The 23,665-nt window shown below is 39.2% G+C and overlaps 1 protein-coding gene across 3 annotated transcripts in view; it reads right to left on the bottom strand.

The window, feature by feature from the left end:
- Positions 1-3,645: 3,645 nt before the first annotated feature.
- Positions 3,646-23,665, bottom strand: part of LOC100020979 (cytochrome c oxidase assembly factor 8) — a 45,786-nt gene continuing 25,766 nt past the window's right edge. Inside the window, exons 4-5 of one of the 3 annotated variants that reach the window (XM_007473513.3) lie at positions 11,562-11,652; positions 3,646-7,358 (exon numbers count right to left, since the gene is read on the bottom strand). In XM_007473513.3, coding sequence (XP_007473575.1) covers positions 7,256-7,358; positions 11,562-11,652 — 194 coding nt within the window. In that variant the 3' untranslated portion in view covers positions 3,646-7,255. Of the gene's footprint in view, positions 7,359-11,561; positions 11,653-14,375; positions 14,435-23,665 lie in introns of those variants that run through there. The other 2 variants (XM_056811214.1, XM_056811215.1) reach the window with 2 other exon arrangements.

Raw genomic sequence — 23,665 nt, forward strand, 5'->3', positions numbered from 1 at the left:
ATTGGTTCCAAGGCAGAAGAGCAGTAACAGCTGGGCAATGGGGGTTAAGTGGACTTGCTCATGGTCATACAGCTAAGAGGTGTCTGAGGCCAGAACCCAGAACCTCCTGCCTTTGGGCCTGACTCTTAATCCAGAGTCACCTAGCTGCCCTGCTTTGGAATCTTTTGATCAAATTCAGAATTAGGGAGAAAAAAATTCTCAAAGTGAATACCAATTTGCAACACTCCATTCTGGTTAAATTATTCATTCTTTTTAAAGCAGGAAGTCTATATTTATATATTCTCTACACACACACAGTTACACAGAACATCAAAAACCCAACCCTACAGAGATGGAAATAACTGTGTGATGTAAAAAGTATAAGTACAGGCAAATCCCTCAATACCTCTAGGTCTGTAAAATGAGTGAGTTAGAATAGGTGACCTTTAAGGCAGCTGGTGGTGCAGTGGATAGAGTCAGGAAGACCAGAATTTGATTCCAATCTCAGACACTTCCTAGTTGACCTAGTATGGCCTTGGGCAAGTCACTAAAACCCTGTTTGCTTCCCTTTCTTCAACTGTAAAATGGGGATAATAATAGCACTTGCCTTGCAGGATTGTGGTGAGAAACAAATGCAATATATACAAGTACAATGCTTATTTCCTTCTCTCCCTTTCCAGCACTAAATCTTGGGATCCTAGAATTAGGGAAATCACTAAGCCTAAGGGGAAATCAGGCTTGATAAGGAACCAAGTTTCTTAGGAAGGGAAAGGGCAGAAATAGAATCTGGAAAACAGAAACTTAAGTGAGGAATCCAAGCCAAGTCTGTAGGGAGGTACAAGATATACACAAACAGGAACTTGGTGGAATGGTATTTTGTCTGAGGGTCCACCCAGGCCAAGGAAGGAGCTAAAAGCACACTGACAATCATCAGGAATTCTTTTCATCATCTTTAAATGAGAAGTTTGGATGAGATGATTCCTGAGGCTTCTCTCAGCTTTAATTTTAAAATCTTCTGATCCAGGGGGAAGGCAACTAGATGGCTCAGTGGTCAGAAAGCCAGGCCTGGAGATGAGAAGTCCTGGGTTCAAATCTGACCTCAGATACTTCCTAGCTGTGTGAACCTGAGCAAGTCACTTACCCCCACCCCCCACCCCCATTGCTTAGCTCTTACTGCTCTTTTGTCTTAGAACCAATACACAGTATTGGTTCCAAGACAGAAGGTAAGGGTTTAAAAAAAAAATCCCATGATCCTTGACCAATTTATCAATTGAGGCAGTAATGTCATGGAAAGCTCACTCAGGCTCCAAAAATCTTTAGTCAAATTCTGAGTCTTTCTGAAATATATAAAGAAAACAGGATGTTATCAAGTTCCAAAGTCCTAGAAGTAAAGTTGCTAAAACTTGCCACAATATTAAAGTAGAACATTTGTGAGAAACTACTTGACTGTTGCCAAGAGATTAAATATATCCTTTTTTATAACCCTTACCATTTCATCTTAGAATCTGTGTTGTTTATTAGTTCTAAGGCAAAATAGTAATGGCTAGCAATGGAAGTTAAATGGCTTGCCCAGGGTCACACAGCTAGGAAGTGAGGTCATATTTGAACCCAGGACCTCCCATCTCTGGGCCTGGATATCAATCCATTAAGCCACCCAGCTGCCCCTGAAATAATATTCTTCTAGAAGTTAACCCCAGCTGGAAAGGGTAGTGTCATATATAGAACCTCCAGAATTTGGCATAATACTCTTCATATAATAAGCATTTAAAAACTTATTGAATAGATGAAAAGTTATTGTTTGTATATCTGATTTTTCTCATGATACTTGGGCCCAGAGAAAGATTTCTCACTGGAAGAAATCTCTAGGACTCCATTATAGAGATGTTCATTTGCCTGCCGAGCCCGACAATTGCATCACAAGGAATGGTTCGTTATTTATGTGACTTCTGAGAAGAGAGAACCACATGGAGGACACACTGTAATGGCAATATCTGAGAGGCCTGATATGTTTCTGAGACCCACAAAGCAAGAAGAAATAGCTACCATAGGAGGAGAGTTGAGCCAGAGGTGCCTGATATTGAGGCAGTCTTCAAGCAAGGAAGCCTATACTTCTTCCACTCTGATTCCAGAAAGAGAGACAGGGAGAACTCATATCCTCATTTGGGAAGCATAGATATGGATGGGGATGCTGATTCCCATTCTGGGGGAAATTGGGCATGAATTTGCACTCATTGGAGATGGGTATTAAGGCGTAATTTTACCTTTTACCTTGCATTTATTTTATTCCTGATTAAATGTTTTCCTTTTCAAATGTATATTCCTTGCCTGGTACAAATTAAGGATTCCCAACTAAATTGGGATAGGAATTCAAGTCAACTGAAGCACATATCTTCCAAAATACCTCACATGGAAATGTAGTCAAATGGAACACCAACAGACCTGGGGGAGACAATGAGGTACAGTGGAAAAGGTACTGGATTTGTAAACAGAAATCTTGGGTTCAAATCCTGGCTTTATTACCTACGAAACCTTGGGCAAGTTCTTTCATCTCTCTGGACCTCTAGTATATGTGGGATGGAGGACCATTCACCTCAAAATTCCTTCCAGTTCTTAATTTTGTGATCCTAATACATATGGGTAATTTGTCATGGAAACCTTATAAACATTATATAAAGGTAAGATTTCACCATCATCCATATTCATACTGAATCTATGGTTTGCCTTCTACTGGACTGGGTCCATGAGATTCACCAAAAACATATTTCATATGAAGATACACTTAGAAGGGTTCCTGTCATCTGAGAGTGAGAAAATGCACAAGTGAAGTCATCTTTAAATGAGCCTTTGTTGTTTCAGTATTTTTAAATACTGCAGTCCTTCAATTACTGCCTGTGGCTGAGGCCTGCGAAACTAGCCTTCAGAGCTTTACAGGGAACAGTCATAACAACATGCCACTGCCTTATCTCCTACAGGTGGACTTTTCTAATACAATGCTTATTTGGATTTTTTTAAAAAGGGTTTAAATTAGGCAATTATCAGATTTTTGCTTTTGGCGATGGCATGGATTGCCCAGAAATAGTGAGTCACACTTTTAGTTTTTGCTACTATAATAACAGGCACTGTACTAGTAGCTATTGACAATACAGGGCTTTGCAATTCATAAGGCCCTTCAGGGGTTACAGAACACTTGAAAAGAAGTATGACTTAGTGAAACACTTGCTTGGATCACAAGAGACATGTATTCTAGCACTGGCTTTGCCATTAACACAATAGGTTGCCTTGGCCTAGTGCCTTTTCCTCTCTCTGGGCTTGCTTCCCACATTTGTCAAATGAAGGGAGGTGAAGACAGACTATATTAGCTTATGTCATGAGGACATGTGACATAAGGGGTCTGGTATACAGTCAATGGGCTCTTTCAGTAGACATTCTATAGCTCTGGGGGGGGGTCCATGGTCCTTTCCAGCTCTGATTCCCAGTTCAGGCACCAGTCTATGCTGGTTCTCTCCAACTCTTTCATTTCATGATTGTGTATCTTAACCCTTTCGATTTTCACTCTAAGGTAGGCAGGGAAAACTGGCATCTTCACTGCAGTTTGATGCCTGTAATTGCTTATGGTTACAAAAGAACACCTCTAAAATCAACCAAAGATAAAGAAAGACAGAAACAGAAAATACAGAATTTTTTATTTAAAATTTTAAAAGCCTAGATAACAGAATCATTAAAGAATATTTGGAATTCCACCCAATGGAAATGTGTGGGTAAAACCAAAATGGAGAAAATATAACTATGAAAAATGTAATCTCTCATAAATACTTAAAAATTCAAGTGCTAATACAATCAAAATCCTAAAGCCATCTGAAGATGGCTATACAGAAAATTAAGAGGCAGATTTTCTTTTAAAAAGAAACAATATTTTGCACATAATTTTTTTGTGAGCACAGACATTAGGGTCAATTCAAAATGACCTTGAAATTATTGGTATCTGTGATAGCAGGTAACATTAAAATGATTACTTAGCTCAAATATTTATAATCCAGGAAAAGACCAAAGCCAGAGTACCTCCTCATTTCCTATCAATTCCATCAGCACATTTATATCTCTAGTAATAAACAGAATTAACACTGAAGAATCAAGTTAACATTTGGCATTAAGACATGGCCATTATTTTTGAAAAGATGACCTGATCGATTCTGATTTCAGTAATCACATTTATGTATTGAGTTGCTAAAAGCATCCTGCTAATATATAAAATGAAAAAGATATTAGGGAAAGTATGCTGGAATATAGATTCTTTACAGAAGAGAAAACTGAAATCTAGAAAGAAATGATCTTCCCAAGGTCAGACCCCTAGGGATGAAGGGTCAGAGCCAGCATGAGAATTTCCCTCTCAGTTTGGGTATTTTCCCCACTATACCTTACAACCTTTCCTTAATACCAGATGTCCTCAACAGATATGATAAAAGCTTACAACCTCAACAGAGATTAGACCAAAATTTAAAGCTGAAGGAACAGATCTGCAAGGAACTCTCTGCTTAAAAAGCTTCAGAACCCCTAGCTGGGATAGTTAAGGAGTACGTTATTTTTTAAAGCTGCATCCTTTAACTCCAAGCTTCCAAGGACCCTGCCATTATTATAAGCTTCAATCAATTATGAAATTGGAAATGCATTCTTTTCTGAGTTCAAGTCAGATATCTTGAATTTTTCAACATATGTTCTCTTTTTTTTTCTTGAGAAGAACACAATATTTATGTGAAAACTTTCAATGACTCAGTTCTAGAGTACTAGAACTCTTTATTCTTACCTTCCAAGGGTTTATGCTAGAAACCCAACAAGCGTTATTCAGTAGCATTGCTTGCAAAGTATTAGTCAGTACTGGTCTGTCCCCTCACCCAGGGGATGATTTAAGCCAATAGGCTAAAATAGCTTGTTTTACTAGGTCAATATGCATGTTGCTGTCACAGCAGCATGCAGATCACAGGCTATTAATAAGCAAACTAAATGGATTAAAGTGCCTTGTTGAGGCACGCAGGTGACCCTGGCTTTTCAAAGTCTACGCTAGTAGAACATAAGCCCTAACTGGCTTAATAAGCTGGAAAGGTTTCAAGAACAGGTAACAGATCTGTTTGTCTGCTGTTTCGTTTGGAGAGGCACATTAAACAGCAATTGAATTAAATGGCCATTAATTAATGATTTTTTCAGCCACACTAACTCCCAAATACTAGACTAAGGTATAGAAGGACTGTGGTCTTAATGGCTAGGAGTGCCCACCTGACAAAATAACACATCATCAAAAGATTTAATGTATAGTCAATTAAGAAGCAAGATATGGAAGAAAATACTCTGGTTCATGAATATGAACACTTAGGTTCTTGCCCTGGTTCTACCACCAATATGTTTCATGACCCTGAGCAAATCCTCTTTGTTGGACCTCAGTTTTCTTGTTTATGAACTAGGAAGCTGGACTAGATCTCTCAGATCCCTTCCAGCTCTGACACTCTAATGAATATGGCTTGAACTGAAGCTTTTGAAGAAAAATGTGATTTCTTAATTACATTTTAAAAATAAAATAACCATTTTTATTTATTCTGCCTAAAGATAAAATACTTAACTTCTAATAAAAAAAGTAAAACAAGATAAAAAATCCTCTCCAAAATAATTTCCTGATCTTAAGATGGAAAGTCCTCAAAGGTCTCAAGATTTGAATCATCTTATCATACTTCCACAGCTAAAAATACTCCTTTTTCACTGTGCTTCATATAAATTCTATTTCTTCACACCTGCTGCCTCCCTTAAAGCGAAATTTAAAAACTACTAATTCTACACTGACAACAAATCTATGTATCTCTAAAACAAGGAATATATGTCCACCTCCCACATTTAATGTTTACCTCAAAAATATCTTTCCTTCCTTAAAAACCACTTTCCCTTTTTTGGGCCATCAAGGAAGGAGACCAAAGGAAAGCTGAGATTGTCAGTCACTAAAAAAGTTGGGAAGTTCAATTTCACTGCTAGCTCCCTATTGGCTGAGGTCCTCCTCAGCAACAAGGGTAATGAGATAGTGAAAAGATACAGAAGAGTAGGAAAAAGTTTTGTTGTCTACAATGGGCTTACAATTTTGAGTGGTAGTATATGATGAGAATACTGTAGCCTTCACTAAGAGTTTTAGCCCAAAGTGTAATTCTGAAATAAGATGACTATTTTAACTAATAGACCAGAATTATATATCTGGGTATGTTGTCCCTTTTTAAAGTAGCCCTTCTTGAATAGAAGCACACTCATGGCTACTATTTTTCCCCTGTTCAAAACATAGGAGCTCAGAGTTGAAGGGGGCCTTAAAGACCATTCTGGAAGCCATTTGGGGGACACTTCGGGCTAATTGAACCAACCACAGAGGAAAACCACTCATGATTTTAGAACCATTTGGAACCCCAAAATGTCTCAATCAGCAGTCTCCCTCACTTCATTTGTTAGACACAGCTCTTAATGTTTCAAAAATTCCAATCACCTTTCAAGGATGAAAAAATGCCAGGAATGAAAATGTTCTAAAGACTAGAAGGTAATATCTAGAGAGGATTTCCAGAAATATTCTGAACAATAACAACAGTTTCATTTGGAAGTATGTATTCTTATACATTTGTTAAAAAAAAACAAAACAACAAACAATTAGTTAAACTATAGTCACACTATGAACCATTGTTTCAAAGGATACTTATTTCCAAACAAGTGCCAAGTATTTCTCTAAAACTTTGGCAACCAACATGATAGCTGATCAGTTCGTGGACATATACACTGGGGATGGTTAATGTTATGATAATTTAATTATTTCAGACCTCAGGTGATTACCTGACAAAAAGAGTAGGTTTTAGGCAGATGGGAATCATCTCAAAACATGCTGACCAAAAATTGTCAACTCAGGAATTAAAAGGCCCATATCTATCTATCTCCATCAGGAAGAAAAAAAATGTGTAGCAACAAGCTGATAGCTATCAGTTCTCTCTGGGTCACAACTTGCCCTGAAATAACTCTTCAGCCATCTGTTCCAATTCACATAGATTACATTCCTTGCTCAGGTTGTTGTGGGAGGGAGTAAAAAAGTGTGGCCCTCAATTTTACTCTTTAAAAAAAAATTTTTTTTTTCATCCATATAAGTTGGAGTTTGTCAGTCACATTCATACTGATATGATGTTGTTCTAGATAAACAGGATGTCACAGCAGGAGCAGTGCCTGAACCTGATGGTCTGCCCATGAGCTGGTTCAGGCAGATGTAGATGTGCTTCTATTTGTTCTTTACCTGTTTGAATCCAAGCTTCTTCCAAATTCTTTCTAGGGCCACTTTTCCCATGAACAAAGTGATAGTAAAATTTCGTTTGTACCAGTCTCTAGATTTCATGACAAGAAAAAGAACAAACAATATTATGTACTATATGCAACAGTACTTGTGATTAATACATAAATATTAGAAAGAAGATTCAGCACCAAAACTAAAAAGAGTTCAGCTTACTCTCTTCCTTTGTTAATAATTTTTCCCTTTCCTTAAACTACCCAAAACACTGAATAGTTTTGACAACTAGACAGTAGGAGGGAAGCAGAGATGTATCATTAAAGAGACCCTTTTTTTTCACCTAATATTAAAAAATAATATTTCAAAAAATCTGAATCACAGAATCTCACAGCTGGAAGTAACTGTACTAGAAAGCCTAATACAATATCCCGCCTCTACTTGAACATATCCAGGAACATGTCCACCTCCTCCCTAATAATGGCTAGAAAAGTCCTTAGATTAATTTATCACAGAGCATGACTTGAGAAAGATTACAGAGCTCCTCTGACCTCATTTACTAGTTCTCTCAATTTTATGAACTTTTCTTTCATTTTATTTTAGTTCCTCAAAAGGCAATCTCTGAATTGCCCAAATACAAATACTACTGATGCAATTCATGTACAATCATAGCCTTCTTTGACTCAATAAGAGAACTACCTGCAGAGGCAGCATTGCTTACAATTAAGCAGAGAGCTCTCTGCCTTTTAGCCTTTTTTGACTTGGAAAAGTCACCCCACTGATCACTGTGCGCCTGCAGTGCCCATTCCTTTGTCCTATGAACTATTATCTAGCTCTGTATTCCCCAACCTATACTTAAGAGGTGGATTTTTTTAAACCTAAATGCAGGATTTTACATTATCCTTTATTAAATTTCATTTTATTAGACTAGGTCCATTATTCTCCTTGAGAGCTTTGTTAGTTTCAAAATGAAGCAGCGCTAAGCCACTAGTCCAACCATCCTTGCTCATTGTGGTGATGTAAGCTCCATTCCTGACTTTGGTTTCCAGGGAAAAAGGAACATTTGTGGCTTCTGGAGAAAACACAAAAATTTGATGGATTTTCTATACACTTTAGAAAGCTTTTTCTGGGAAAATGGCAAAGGATACACTGAATAAGCAATGAAGTGCTTATAAGGCAATAAGCTCCGTTGGAAGGGAGCAGGGGGCCTGACACTGTATATACATTGACAATGCCAGATCCTGGCATCCTATTTATATATATTTGAGCACATTTCATGCTCAAAGGAGAAAAGGTGGGCTCTACTTCCTTCTCCCCGACAATGGCAAAAAAAGTAGTTAGATTCATTTATCACTGATGTTGACCTGAGAAAGATTATAGAGCTACTCTGTCCACACTTACTGGTTCTCAATGAGCTTTTCTTTCATTTTTTTTAGTTCCTCAAAAGGTAATCTTTGAATTGCCTAAATACAAATACTATGGATAGGCACAATCATAGTCTTCCTTGACTTTAAATAAGCCTCGAGAATATGCTGAAACTTGTATTTATCATTAGTATGGTTAGTTCCCAATTCAACTGGCGATGCTCATACAGAATCTATTACTCAAGGCAAGGGCGGCCCTAGATTCTAAAAGCTAAGTCTTTTGGAGCCAAAATGCTAATAAGTATGCAGGTCGTGCCATTACTTTCAGCCAAATGAACTGATGAGTGAACACAGGACTTCTGTTCTGGAACAAGCTCAGAGTATTTTATCAGCACTTGGGACAGAAGGAAGAAATAACAAATGAGAGCTCAAAAAGGAAGCAAAGAGATGGCAAGCAGATGACGTGAAAAAAGCACATTACCTAAAGCCTTTCAATAATTACTCTGAAAACTATACAACCATCTGTCACACATGAGGTCAATATTTAAATTTCTGTCACTTCAAAGGAGGGCCTAGGAACTTGTAACATCATTTCTATGAGAAAATGTATTCTGGATTCTAAACACCTGATGTACATAAACTTTTGAAACATGTAATGGAAAAGTCAATAAGCTGGAAACCTGGCCTCTGCCATTCACTTGCTATGTGATCTTGGGCAAATAGCTTCCTTTAAGGCCCCATTGCTTTTGATACTCTAGGTCCTCACTGGAGAACCTTTGAGTTCAAGTGCCCAGAGGGCAAATTCAAACTGTCTGTGAGCCCACAGATTACCAGAGAGAGATGAGGGAGAAAGTGCTTGCTTTGAGTGGCTGGACAGAGGGATGGGGTATGTAAAAAATGTTCTCTGGTGCTGGGAAGAGGGGGAACAGAGCAGCTCCTGAGTGCCTGTTCTGTACTCATGCCACATCTTCACCAGTGCTGCTTTAGGTCCTAAGGTCCTTACCAATTCTAATGTTCTAGGATCTATATATATATTTATGGATGACCATCCAAAGGGAAAGCACCACCCTAATGAAAATTAGTATGAGAAGAAAGAATTTTGTCTAGATTTAGTTAGAATAAATCTATCATATATACTAAAATATAATGACTTCTATATCACTTTTCATTTTAAAAATATGTTAAATGTAATGAAATTGTTCAGAGGGCAGCTGGGTAGCTCAGTGGATTGAGAGTCAGGCCTAGAGATGGGAGGTCCTACGTTCAAATCTGGTCTCAGACACTTCCCAGCTGTGTGGCTCTGGGCAAGTCACTTGACCCCCATTGCCTAGCCCTTACCACTCTTCTGCCTTGGAGCCAATACACAGTAGCGACTCCAAGACGGAAGGTAAGGGTTTAAAAAAAAAAAAAGAAATTGTTCAGTTATGGCTTAAGACTCCATTACCCAATTTTCCATCTCACTGCAAGTACGTAGGTTATAAGTAGACAATAGTACTATGTTATTAACAAACTATTAAGCCTAAGAACACATGGATAAGGATTGGTATGGTAATAAAAAAGATGGAAAGTTATTTAGTGTAATTCATAAGCATAACTGCACTGCATTATAAGGTCATTAGGCATAATTACATGTAGTTCACTTAAATGACTGTGATTAATGAAGTTTGACTTGAATTCACAAAAAGAATTCCACCAACTTCACAATGAATTGTGAAGGGCAACAGCAAAGCTTCACTATAACAAGTACTATGTGAAGTAACAGACATCTCTCAACTTCTGCAGACACAAGACCATTTTCCTTATTTTGCTAGAGAATAAGGAGAACACAGGTAAGTATTATGACCCTTTTAGAGGCCTAGTACTAGTAAACATTACTAAATGGGTTGAAAGAGAAGACTGTGGGTTTCACCAACTTCACAATTTTGCATAGGGTAGGCCCTGCTTATTTTCGACAGAAACTTTGCCCAGACAGATTTTTAGGTCACACACACAAATGACCTATCTATTGAAAACATTGCAATGTGTTTAAATCAGAAGCTAAGAAATTAAGTACAATGAATACTTGTTTGACTTAAAACCCTGTTAAGAGTACTATAAATCAGCATCTAGAAATTAATTTTAGGAATCTGACATAGTAGAAAGAAAATGTTATTTGCATTTGAAATCAGAAGCACCAGGCCAAATCCTGGCTTTGCTATTTTGGCCAGATCACTTCACCCGCATAGCCAGTTTCCTTATTTATAAAACAAAAGGTTTGAGAAGCAGTTGGTAGCACAGTGGTAGAGCTCTAGGCCTAGAGTCAAGAGGATCTGGGTTCAAATCTGTCCTCAAACACTTCTTAGCTGTGTGACCCTGACCAATTGCCTAGCCCTTGCTACTTTTCTTCTTTAGAAATGACACTAAGGAGGGCAGCTGGGTAGCTCAGTGGATTAAGACCCAGGCCTAGAGACAGGAGGTCCTGGATTCAAATCTGACCTCAGACACTTCCCAGCTGTGTGACCCTGGGCAAGTCACTTGACCCCCATTGCCTAGCCCTTACCACTCTTCTGCCTTGGAAGCAATAAATAGTATTGATTCCAAGACGGAAGGTAAGAGTTTTAAAAAAAAAGAAGAAAAAAAGAAATGACATTAAGACAGAAGGCAGAAGGTAAGGGTTTACAACTTTTTTTTTTAAGTTTGGGCTAGAATACCCCTAAGGTGTTATCTAATATTTCCCAGGCTTTTAATTTTTTTGTTAGACCATGAAGAAGGCCAAAGTTTAAACTGATCATTTCATTTAAAAATTCTAAGAAGTAGATTGGCAGTAGAAATGGTATGTCTTTTGAATAAAGAGAAAATTATTAAGTCTAGATAGACTATTACTGTAAACTAATATGAGATTATAAAACATTTGGATTTAGTATTTTTCAGTTGTATTGAAATAAAAAGGATGCACCTACCTGTTATAGTACATATGCTTCTGAAAATTTTTATTTAAGAATTCCTTATAAAAATCAGCCATTTCTTCTGCATTCAGTGCTACTTTTTTACCTGCAAATTAATTTAAACATAAAACAATGGTACAGATTTAGAAAGAAAAAGACCGCTACTGTAATTGGGGTGTACAGTACAGTTTTACTTCAAATCATCTATAGAATTATAAGGAAAAGGTGTAATTTCTGATCTGTATTTCCAGCACATAAACTTTATTTTAAGAACATGAAATAAGAAATGCAATACCATTATAAGAAAGTACATTCACTAGATGGGGCTCTTTCCTTTCAGTCATCCTAGTCAGAAATTCATTCTTGGGTATGTATACAAGATTATGTACGTACCAAAAGCGTTATTATCTTATTAGAAATAACTGGTGGCGTCAGGTCATTTCTCAGGGAAAAGATTAATGTATCATATTGTATAATTTTCATAAAATCCAAGATTAAATTTTTTTTCTGAGAGAAATTTCAGGAAAAGAAGCTCACTAACTCCCTGAATCAAGAAAGTGAACTCTTTTTTTAAAAAGGCACTCATAAAGAAGCCTGAGGAAACCATACACTGTATCAGATGAATTGCTGGGAGCCATCAAACCATGATTTCTTGACAGGGTCACATGTGGAGGCCAGGAGGTCACAAAGTGGCTCCTTGGCAGGATGGAGACATCCACTTATTCCCCACTCCATATGACTTCTTTCACCAACACCCCTTATTATTGAATTGCTATGATTATTGTTCTCTCCCTAGCTTCAGAAAAAAATAATATAAGAGCAAATACTTGTACATTATACCCCCAGAATAACACCAAAAGATCATACTTACAAAACCAAACCCAAAAGACTATCATGGGTTAACTTTTATTTTTTAAACTCTTACCTTCCATCTTGATCAATACTATGTATTGGTTCCAAGGCAGAAAAGTGGTAAGGGCTAGGCAATGGGGGTTAAGCGACTTGCCCAGGGTCACACAGCTAGGAAGTGTCTGAGGCCAGATTTGAATCTAGGACCTCCCATCTCTAGGCCTGGCTCTCAATCCACTGAGCCACCCAGCTGCCCCCATGGGTTAACTTTTGCTTCGGCATATAACTCCTCACAAAAGCTGTGCCCAGAAATCCCCTACTCCCATGCACAGAAACAAATTCTCCTAAGCCAATATATAAATCATCATAGGCTTGTACACTATGCCTTAGTACATCATGCTTCAGTGACTCAATTTACCAACCAAAATCCATCTTGGAAACTCCCCAATGAAACTCTGAAAAAAATGATTAGTTTAAAATTAAAACTGAGTTGTGTTTCTATTACTCCTTTGATCTGTCAACTTGGCCACAATGTTTGTCGACTGTCTTCACAGAATGCTAATCAGACAATGTGTTCAAAGTTTATGCATCACTTATGTAATTATCTGTATTTGAGCATGTATGTTAAATATGTATCCACTAGGTTATAAAAATAAAGGTTAACCCTGGGCCTGGTAGAAACAGTTCCATACAAAGCTCAGCCCCAGGCTGACACACACATAGCCGTCTTCCATCACTCAATTATGCCTGCACCATCACACCTGGCTGGGAACCCCTGAAGCTGTGAGAAAGGCAGGCCCTGAGCTCATGGCAATGAATGAACTTTGGGATATGCTGAATTGAACTGAAGGGGGTTGAACACATCTATTTTGAATGTAAACTCTTGTGCCAAAGGGGATTGCCCCCTAATTGGCTTTTGTCAATGTGCCTACCAATCACTGGTTTTGCTCTCTTCCTCTTTTATTTCCTTCTTATCTCCAACTATTGTAATTTCCCTTTAAAAAGTGAGATTGTATGCACCTATTTAGCTAGAAGATCTTTAGAGGTAAAACCTGGATATTTTAAATGGTTCATTGGGGAGACTAGGCATATAAATCTGGGAGATTTCAACATGCTCATCTCCCAATAGAATCACAGAGGGGGGTTGTAAAAGGGAATTTTTTTTATCTTAACTTAATCAAGAGTACTTGGAGTGCTCCACCCTTTTAACTTAATCAGTTAGGAACTTGTGAATCCTTTTGATAAGAGTTCATACCCTCAGAGAACTGGAGGTGGATCCCACAGACATTGCCCCCTGGGCAGTGTTAGGCAAATTGAGAGCCTCTGATTGGTTCCTGAGATGTGATAGACCAGAAGGAGGGACCAGAGAGACAGGAAGTTACAGGGAGAAAACTGCTTATAAAAACCAGCCAAGAGCATTCTGGGTTACTACTTCTGCTATGCTGGTGGTTTTTGCTGAGCGAGGACTTCTGCTTCTCCTGTGCTGGTGTCTCTTGCTGAGGAAGGATCTCTGTGTTAGAGGATTTTTTTTGCATTGGAGGACTTCTGCTTTGGAGGCTGAGACTTTCCCGCTCCTCTGGCCAGAGATTGGAACTTCGTCAGAGAGTGAGCTAGATTTCTTCGGAACAGACTTAAGAGTGGTAGGCTAGATAATTCCCCTATCATTTTCCTATATTTCCCTCTTTACTATCTCTACCCTGCTGTAATAAAGCTAATAAAGCTTCTAACAACCTGTGACTTAAGAAATAATTTTATAGTGACCACAATAATTTTTTAAAAATTGTTATATTTGTCAAACCCATCTTTAATTATTACAGTATCAAAATGAATTCCCATTTGCCCATCCTTATTGGCAGCTTTATTATACACCTCTAGAACTTAAGGGGCCTGGAAAGTATTTTTTCTCCCTTATTCATGGTAGGCCCTTCTGTCAAAATAGCATTAAGATACATGGATGATGAAAGAGTAGTTTAAGGATACTTACATTATAACTCTAGAGCCAGAGTTGATAGTTTATGGCCCAAGCCAAATTCTGCAGTCTGCAAAAACAGGTGTTTTAAGAATGATTTTTACATTTTAAAATGGGATTTTAAAATGTAAAAACTATTCTTAGCGAAAAGACACAGGCCTGGATTAAAATTGCTTGACCCTTGCCATTGTGAATTTCAAAACTACTCCACCCTATTCAGACCATTCTTTAGAAGATCGGATTTAGCTATTTCCTGATCAATAACAATAGAGATACTTGGAATAACAGAATCAGGTCTTGGAAACTACATTCTCCACCCTACTCAGTGTAACAAGATTAGGAAGGGCTGCAGCAAAACTTAAGATTTAATTATTTGAGAATATGGCCTTCAACACACATATGCAAAAAAAGGACAGACCTCTGGGCGGTCCTAGGTCAAGCTAGAACCACCATTGGCACATGTGAGACGCAGGAAGTGAGGTAGAGAACAGCCTCTGGAGTTCTCAGGACTTCCTGTAAGGAAGGCTAGAGTCATTTCGAGGCTGGTGCTTGGAGTTGGAGGAGCCCCGCGGACGACTGCTTTCCTTCAGATTGGTCACGTGAATGATAAGGATTTCTCTCTCTCTCTCTCCTCTCTCTCTCTCTCTCTCTCTCTCTCTCTCTCTCTCTCTCTCTCTCTCTCTCTCTCTCTCTCTCTCTCTCTCTCTCTCTCTCTCTCTCTCTCTCTCCCCCTCCCTCCCTCCCTCCCTCCCTCCCTCTAATACGTTCTTCTTCCTGTTGTAATTAAAACACCATAAAAATTTGGCAGCTGACTTGAGTGTTTCATTTAGGAATTACATAGGTGAATTCCTTGGTGACCTTAAATTAATATATATCAGTCTATTAAAGTGATTTCAATATCACAATTTGGCTGACCACGAAAGTTTAACAAGTCCCCTCAATAAATTTCCTGAATTTTCTTGCCTTTTACTCTACTTTCTCCTCACTCAGTCAGTTATTTTTAACAGCTAAAGACACAGCTTCTAGAACAGGTGAGTATAAAATACTTCTCTCTTCTCTTTTCTCCTTAAGTTAAATTGGAATCATCATTTTTTTTTTCCTTTTAATCTTAAGGGGCAGCTGGGTGGCTCAGTGGATTGAGAGCCAGGCCTAGAGACAGAAGGTCCGAGGTTCAAATCTGACCTCAGATACTTCCCAGCTGTGTGACTCTGATAGCTAGATAGATAGCTAAATATAGTTAGCTGACCCTTGTTGATTAGCAGCAAGGAAACTCTGGAAAATGGAGCCCTTGCTTCGATCTCTCACAACAAAAAAAAACAGCTAGACCACCAGAGTACAAAGCTCATTTTCCTGCTCTCAGGCCTCTCTCCTTAAATTAGATAGAACACAGCTGTTTTAAATCTTAACAACGGGGCCTTAAGGTCCTGGCTGGGATAGCTGTTTCTAAATATCCTTTCCCTTAGGGAACAACTGCCTAGATTAGAAGTGGAAAAAATATGCAGAAAGTTTTGGCTTTGTCCTGCTCCCCATGTGTTTTGTGAAGACCGTTAGAAAAATAATAAAAATGCATATACACACACACACACACACACACATATATATAAATGAATACTACATTCTTCAACATTTATATGGCAGTTGAACAATTAGGGACATTGAGGAATACAGCATACCTCCAATTTTTTATATTAATAGATAATGTCATTTTTGTACTCCTCAGCATTGTGTTTAGAGATGCTAACATAAAAAAATTAATTGAAGCTGAAATTCAGAAAAATACTCAAACAACTGAGGACATAAAAAAGATGCAAGAGAACATGCAAGCCCAGTTTGAAAACTTAAAATATTTCTTCTTATAGGATCAACTGGCAAACATCTACCCTACTAGAAACAGACCTGTTTCAGAACTTCTGAATGAGGAAATTTCCTTCCATGAAATAGAGATGGAAAACACCTTCCCTATAGCTCAGTTAACAGACTGCTTCTCTCATGTAGTGCAAATTTTGAATGAATTTAATCCCCAAAACCCTTCCCCTGCAATCCCAGTTTCTCGTGTTCCCTCTCCTACAGAAAAACCAAATTTAAGCCCAAAGGAGATCTCATCCTCCTAGAGAAACTAGTCCTAGTTAAACTGACCCACAGGTACAAAATTCAACTAGAGGTCTGTTTCCTCTAAGAGAAGTACCTGAAATAGGATGGAATGGGGATGTGGTGACTTTAAGACACAGGATACTGTTTACTCCCCAAGAAATAAATGAATTTACATGAAATATCCCCACATATGAACAAGATCCCTTTCTAGGAACAAAAAAGATGGGAGACATATTTTTTCAGTATAATCCATCTTACAAGGATGTTGAGAACTTGCTACAGGCTTTTTTAACTGAAGGTGAGAAAAATAAAATAATTGCTCATGTCAACAAAACCCAGGGGCATAATGCAGCACATTGACCATCTCAGGATCCCGAATGGGACTATAACAACCCTGAGGATTATCTACAACTTGTAGAGAGGCCATCCTTACAGCAATGAGGGAATGTGCAGACAGTACAGATAAGTGGATGGAACTTGAAAAAATTAAGCAAAAGGAGGAAGAAACACCCTCCAGATTCATGGATAGAATAATCGAGTTTGGGGACAGATACCTGGATTGGAACCTAACTAAAGAGAATAGGTTAAGACATATAGAAGGATCTTTGTCAATAACTCTTGCAAAGTGATTAAGAATTATTTTAGAACACATTGTCTAAGATGGTCAGAGATGGACCTTGAAGAATTTCGAAAAACAGCTATATATGTTTTAAAGGGAAACAAAGAAAAGGAGGAAGAAAATAATGATGCCATGGAGGAAATGAAGAAAGAAATGAGATGTTTAAAAGATAAGATAGCTAAATTAGAAAGTGGGCATGATAATGAAACAATGACAGTTGCCCCTCTCCAGAAATCTAATTATCAATCCATTACCTGCCACTTCTGTGGGAAGAAGGGCCACAATACGGTAGAGTGTAGAGCTTTTCTCAATATTATAGGAAGGAATACGCAGTTTAAAAACAACTACAGAAGTGATAATTATAGAAATAAATATAAATATGACAATGCAAACCACAACTTTAGGAATGATGACTATAGGAATAGATATTGGGAAAATGATAAATCAAATAACTCCACAACAATATATAAAAAATGGTGCTCGTCCAAAAAATACTCGAGGTGCTAATGCCCCTCAGGGGGGTGCCCTTCAGGGGGGCACCTTTCAGGGGGGTGCCCAAGGAACTTCCCAAACACAATGAAGGTGTTTGGGGTGGGGGGGCTGGGGCACAGGAATCAGAGGATACAACCTTTGATTTTCCAGACCCTGATGTCCTACTACCCGTTGTCCCTATCCACTATCCCCCCATACTAATGAACCCCATGTTACTTTAAAGGTGGGTAACACCCATTATGATTGTCTATTAGACACTGGAGCTTTCTGGTCTATATTAAAGAGAACACCTGATTTACAATGTTATTCTGTTGGCTCAGAGAATGTAATGGGAGTATTAGGAATACCTCAAAGAGTTAGAAGACTTCCCCCTAGAATGGTGTCTGTAGGACCCCTAGAGGCACAACATTCCTTCCTTATTCCTTCCTGACTCCCCTTTAAATTTGCTGGGGAGGGACCTTCTATGCAAACTCAGAGCCACAATTACTTGCTCCCCAGATGGTTCCTTATCATTGGAAGTACTGGAGGAATCTTTAAATTTACTCCCTGTAATTCTCAGAGTCAGGAGGAAAAAAGAACATTCCACCTTTATAATACCTGAAGATATGCCAGAGTCTCTTTGGGCCACATCTTCTTCCGATGTAGGTTTACTTAAGTCGGCTGTTCCTGTGCAGATAAATACTAAAATTTAAGCCACCATTGATACATGTGAGACACAAGAAGTGATGTAAAGAACTGTCTTTATATTTCACGTCACTTCCTGTAAGGGGGGGCTTTTTGCAGTTTTTACGGACTGGGGCGGTGGAATTTGACTTGGAGGAGCTCTGAAGCGTGGGTCTAGGTGGGACTGCTTCCCTTAGGCGGTCATGTGGTGAGTGTTAAGGCTGACTTCCCTTTCCCTTGACCCTTCTAAAGGTTCCAGCCTCCAAGGAGGCCCCTCATCTTGGAGGAGGCCTTCTAGCTGGAAGCCGAGTTAGATTTAATCTTCTGGGAAGGCCCCTTGGCTGAGAGGCCACTGAATTCTCCCTAGCTCAGGTCAGGCCAGAGTAGATCTTTACCCTTTTTCCTATTTCTCCCTCATTCTTAATCTCTTCCTTCTATTGTAAATAAACCACCATAAAATTTCATTCTAACTTGAGTATTTCACTGGGATTTAGAATTTAATCCCTTGCAACCACTAAATTTATATTCAGTCTCAAACCTAAATTTTACCCTTAGCAGTCTGGTGCCCATTTCTAATAATAAAAAATATCATTTTTAGAGATATAAACTTAATTTTTACGAAGGGAGCCTGGCTACTAGAGGTGAAGGTTGGAATAGGAATCCAGGTATCCTAGGGTGACATTAAGCAGTAGGCCAAACTGAAGTAGAGATCCCTACACCAACTCTCAATTCAGGAACTTAAGGTTGAAGAGATGTCCTCAGAAAGATATAGATCACTTTAAAGATATTAAAAGATGGAAATCTAATCTAGGAGAAGAGAGTAACTCTATAACAACTGCAGAGACTCAAATGATCTGGACCAATTGATATAGATGGCTAAAAGTGAACATAAAGAAAAAATTGCTGAGTGATGGTAACAAAAAGACAGACCAGATGTAGCCATGAGGAGCAGGTTTCTTCCTGGACCTGTAGCCTAGGGAACATCCAGTACTGGAGAGGATGATCAGAAATAGAACTGGGTTTCTATATCAGTTCTAAGAGTTAGAAAGTATGAGGTAAGGTAAAAAAAGTCAAGTCAATAAGCACTTAATAAGGACATACTATGTGGCAGTCACTATGCTAAGCCCTGTGGATATAAAGGCAAACATCATTACTATTATCAACAAACTCATAGTTTAAGAAGAGAGACAACAACTACTTGTACAAACAAGTTATACATAGGATAAATTGGAGATAGGTAGAAAGGTAATAGTATTAAAAGGAATCAGTAAAAACTTCTTGCAGGAAGTGGAATTTTAGCTGGGACCTAAAGGAAGCCAGGGATGCTAAAAGGTAGGGATGAGGAGGAAGAAAAATCCAGTCAGAGAAAAGGCTTGGTATATGGCAGAAATCACAAGAAGATCAAGCCACTGTCACTGGATCACAGAACACATTAGGGGTGATGGGGGGAGGTGTGTGCAGAAGAAGACATAAGGTATAGAAAGCCTGGAAATGCAGGAGAGGGGTAGATTATAAGGCTTTGAACATAAAGGGTTTGGGATTTTTTTTAACCCTTGCTTTTTGTCCTAGGAACAACTCTAATAAGAGAGAAGGGCAAGGGCTAGGCAAAGAGGGTTAGGTGTGTAAAATGGAGATTTGAACCCTAGTCTTCAATCCCCAGAAGTCCTTGGAACTTCCCAGAATTCCCTATAATCTCACCTGAGTCTCCACCTGGGCGAGATCACAAGGAGTATTTAACTGGCAGCAACACCTACTTTGCGCTCTTCCACTGCAGTGATGTGGTGGGTAAGCTACGTGTGGGAGGTTTTAAATGGGCTAATCAACCCTAGTCATGTGGTTTTCTTATTTTTGTATTTCCTTTATTCCTTGATTTCTAATAATCCTTAATAAGCCCCATAAAATATAATACTTTTATTACTAGAGACTAATTTAATTTTTACAGGTGACTTGCCCAAGGTCGCATAGCTAGAAAGAGTCTAAAGTCACATTTGAACACAGGATCTCCCATCTCCAAACCTGGTTCTGTATCCACTGAGCCACCTAGCTGCCCCATACTAAATAGGATTTTATATTTGATCCTGGAGACAACAAAGAGTCATAGAATTTATTAATTGGGGGAAGAGGCCCTGGGGAAGGGGAATATAGTAAGCCTGAACTTTAGGAAGCTCAGTTTGACAGTGTGTAAAGGAGGGAGCCCCCAGAAATCACTAACTGGGGTTGTTCTACCTGCATCCTCAGAGTGCTAGCTTTATATCACATGACTGGACGTTGTGTGAGAGGGCTCCAAACATAGGTCACAGGAGAAGTGCAATGACCCAGAAAGAATCAGGTTAGCATCCAGAGGTAAAGGAGAAGAAATAAAAGAGGGGGTTCCAGGAAGTGGTGTCTCTGTATTCCCTTGAATACAGCAGTGCGGGACCATGGCTGAGATAGCTATGTGGCAAGATTAGAAAAAGCTTAAATCTTCCTCTATCTCTATGCTCTCTATTTCAAGTAAATATTAAGAATCTATGGTAATTAAGAACCAGAGTGTTAATTTAATATAGTTTTTACAGTTTTTGGCGACTAGAAGTATTCTCTAAGTTTGTAGAGCAGTTTTAAATAGACAAAAGGGCAGATAAGCCTCACAGCCACTACCATTGTTCTGATGCTGTTGCCGCTGCTTCTTCAGTTGCCCCTACTGTTCCCTCTCTTGCTCTCCCCACTGCCTGGATTTTGGTAAGATTACCCTCAGGTGGATCTAGTCTTAGCTTAGGTGAGAGTGGGATGTTGGAGAGAAGATCTGACTAGACCTCCCTGTTCCCAGCATCTAGGTGTGGCCAGCACCCGTCTGAGCTGGCTTGTTGCACCTTCTCACAACCCAGCTCTGGGATGAGTGGGGACAACCAGCCATTGCCTTGCTGCTGCGAACTGCAGGCTTTCCCTTTCCCTAGCCAGCCTCCACCATCACCCAAACCTTTTTCCCAAACCCTGGCTCTCTGCTGAGTATAGCCAGATTACAGCTATTCCACTTTGCCATTTCTGGTCCCCTGGTGTTGGCAGGTTTCCTGTGCAGTCTGGACTGTGGTCCTGACCCCAGGCCTGGACCTCTGTGGCAAGCACACCTAGAGCAGGGGCCTCTGACCCCCACCCATACTATCCACCCCAACCTGGCTTCCAAGCCTGCAACGACTCTAGCCCAGGGGAGAGGGGGGTGGCTTCCATGTTCCTGGCTGTCAGGGTGGGGACTAAAGTGCCAGTTCACATGGGGGATCTCTCGTGCCACCTGACTAAAGGCTCAAAATGGCCAGTACACACAGGTGTCTTGCCACTTGTAAGCAAGAAGTAAAACTGCAAGTAATTTAATTTTTTTTAATTTTTAATAATAAAATTAAATATAATTGAATACTTCAAACAGAACTGAATCACACTGAATGAAATTTAAACAAAAGAATTATTAATAATTAAAAATTAATAATATTAAAATTTAAAAAGTCAAATGAATAAAAATAAAAAAAACAAATTAAGCCAAACTAATTCAATGCAATATTAATTATACTAATTCAATGATTCATTATTTCAAACATCATCATCATCATAATTTAAAAATACTACTACTAATGATAAAAATTATTATTATATATTTATTATTGGTACTATTGCCTTGCATCAATTACTATTGCCTTACATTGATTTCTTATTTAGCCCTACTCTACTTTAGTAGCTTTCTACAATAAAATTAAAGTACATTGTATCTCAATTTTTAAAAAATATTTTGGGATCCTTTCATTGCTTGAATTGCCATTCAGCAATAGTTAGAACAGTTCCTTACTGTGCCCTGGCAGTATTGGCTTGTACCACAGCTACTGAACTAGTAGCATCTAGAGCAGAAGCCGCACTCAGATTAAAAGAGGCCTAAGAATTTTCCTAAACATACTAAGATAGGCTAGAAATTTTTTTTCTTCTGAATTCAGGGTCAAAAGACTAGACACTATGGGAAATAAACAGAATAAAACCAGTAAAGTGCCTGAGGGTTCTCCATTGCATAAGGTATTAGTAGTTGGGATGAACAAAGGCTCCCTAAGAAGGGTTGAATGTCAAAAAAGGAGATGAAAAAACTTTGAAAAACATGGGCACTAAAATCCTTTAACTGGCCAGGGTATGGTTCTTTTGATTTTTAATTTTTAAAAGAATTAAAACTGGCCATCAATAATAAAGGGTTAAAGGACTATGCTTATTAGAGGCTATGGGCATATCACCTTGACAAGTCAACCAAACCCACTAACCCCCAAAATAGCCTGACTGACTCTGAAAACTGACACACTGCCTTAATTGTTCCCCAGCCATAAGGCTGTTTATTCTCTCGATCAGGTGATTCTGGCTTGTTCCTTCAACTCCTCCTCCTAAACCCTTAGTTAAATCTAGTAAGAAAGACACCCTGCCTTCTTCTCAGCCTGCCTGCTAGAAGGCTCCTCCTCTTCATCCAGGCCAGGCTCTGACTTCTTCCACCCCTCCCCCTTTCATGTCCCCCCCTTACCATCTAAGCCTACCCAGTGTCTGACTCACCTTGCCTACCTTTGCTCTTGCCCTTCCCACCTCCTCTCTTGTCTCGCCTAGCTTTTCACTGCCCAAACCCACCCTTTCCTCCCCCTTGCTCAACTCCCCCCACCTTCCCTTTCCCCTCTCCTTCCTTTACTGGCCCAGCCCCTCTTTCTTCTCCCTATTGTTATTCTTCCCACTCTCCTTCTCCCTGTCCTCCTTTCCCTGACCAACCCCACCCATCCTATTCGGTCTCCTCTCCTCCCTGCCCATGCCTCTGCTCAGTATTCCTTCACCCTGACCATGACCAACCCCTCCCAACCCACCCAGTATCCTCCTCTCATCTCTGCCCCAACCTCCCCTCCCCCTTCACCCTGCCTCCCCATTCCTGATCAGCCTCTCCCTACCCCTCCACACTCAACTCCAACCCAAATATCAAATCGGATTCCAATAACCACAGTCAATTCAAATACAGGCCTGTTCCCTCTAAGAGATATTCCCACTTATAATAAATGAGGGAATTTAGTAAATATTAGGCATCATAAAACTTTCTCTCCACAAGACACTGAGAGATTGGGGGGGGGGGGGGGCAGGACCTCCTTTGAGGATGAACCTATTATAGTCACAAATAAGTTTGAAACATTTACAGAAGTTACAATCCGAACTGGACAGATGTGCAGCACATTCTGCTAACAGAAAGAGAAGGAAGCACGGTCCTTTCTCTTGTCAATTAGGCCCAGGGAGAGGGTGCAATAAATTGGCCACCTGAAGACCCTAAATAGGACCTAAATTCAGAGGAAGATTACATATATCTATGTCAGGCTAGAAATGCATTACTAAAAGCAATGAGAGCTTGTTCTGTCAGGAAAGGTACCTGGACTAAATTCAAAGACTTGAAACAAGGGGAAAATGAGAAAC

Source organism: Monodelphis domestica, chromosome 1 (genome assembly GCF_027887165.1).
Source record: "Monodelphis domestica isolate mMonDom1 chromosome 1, mMonDom1.pri, whole genome shotgun sequence".
Classification (NCBI taxonomy): domain Eukaryota; kingdom Metazoa; phylum Chordata; class Mammalia; order Didelphimorphia; family Didelphidae; genus Monodelphis; species Monodelphis domestica.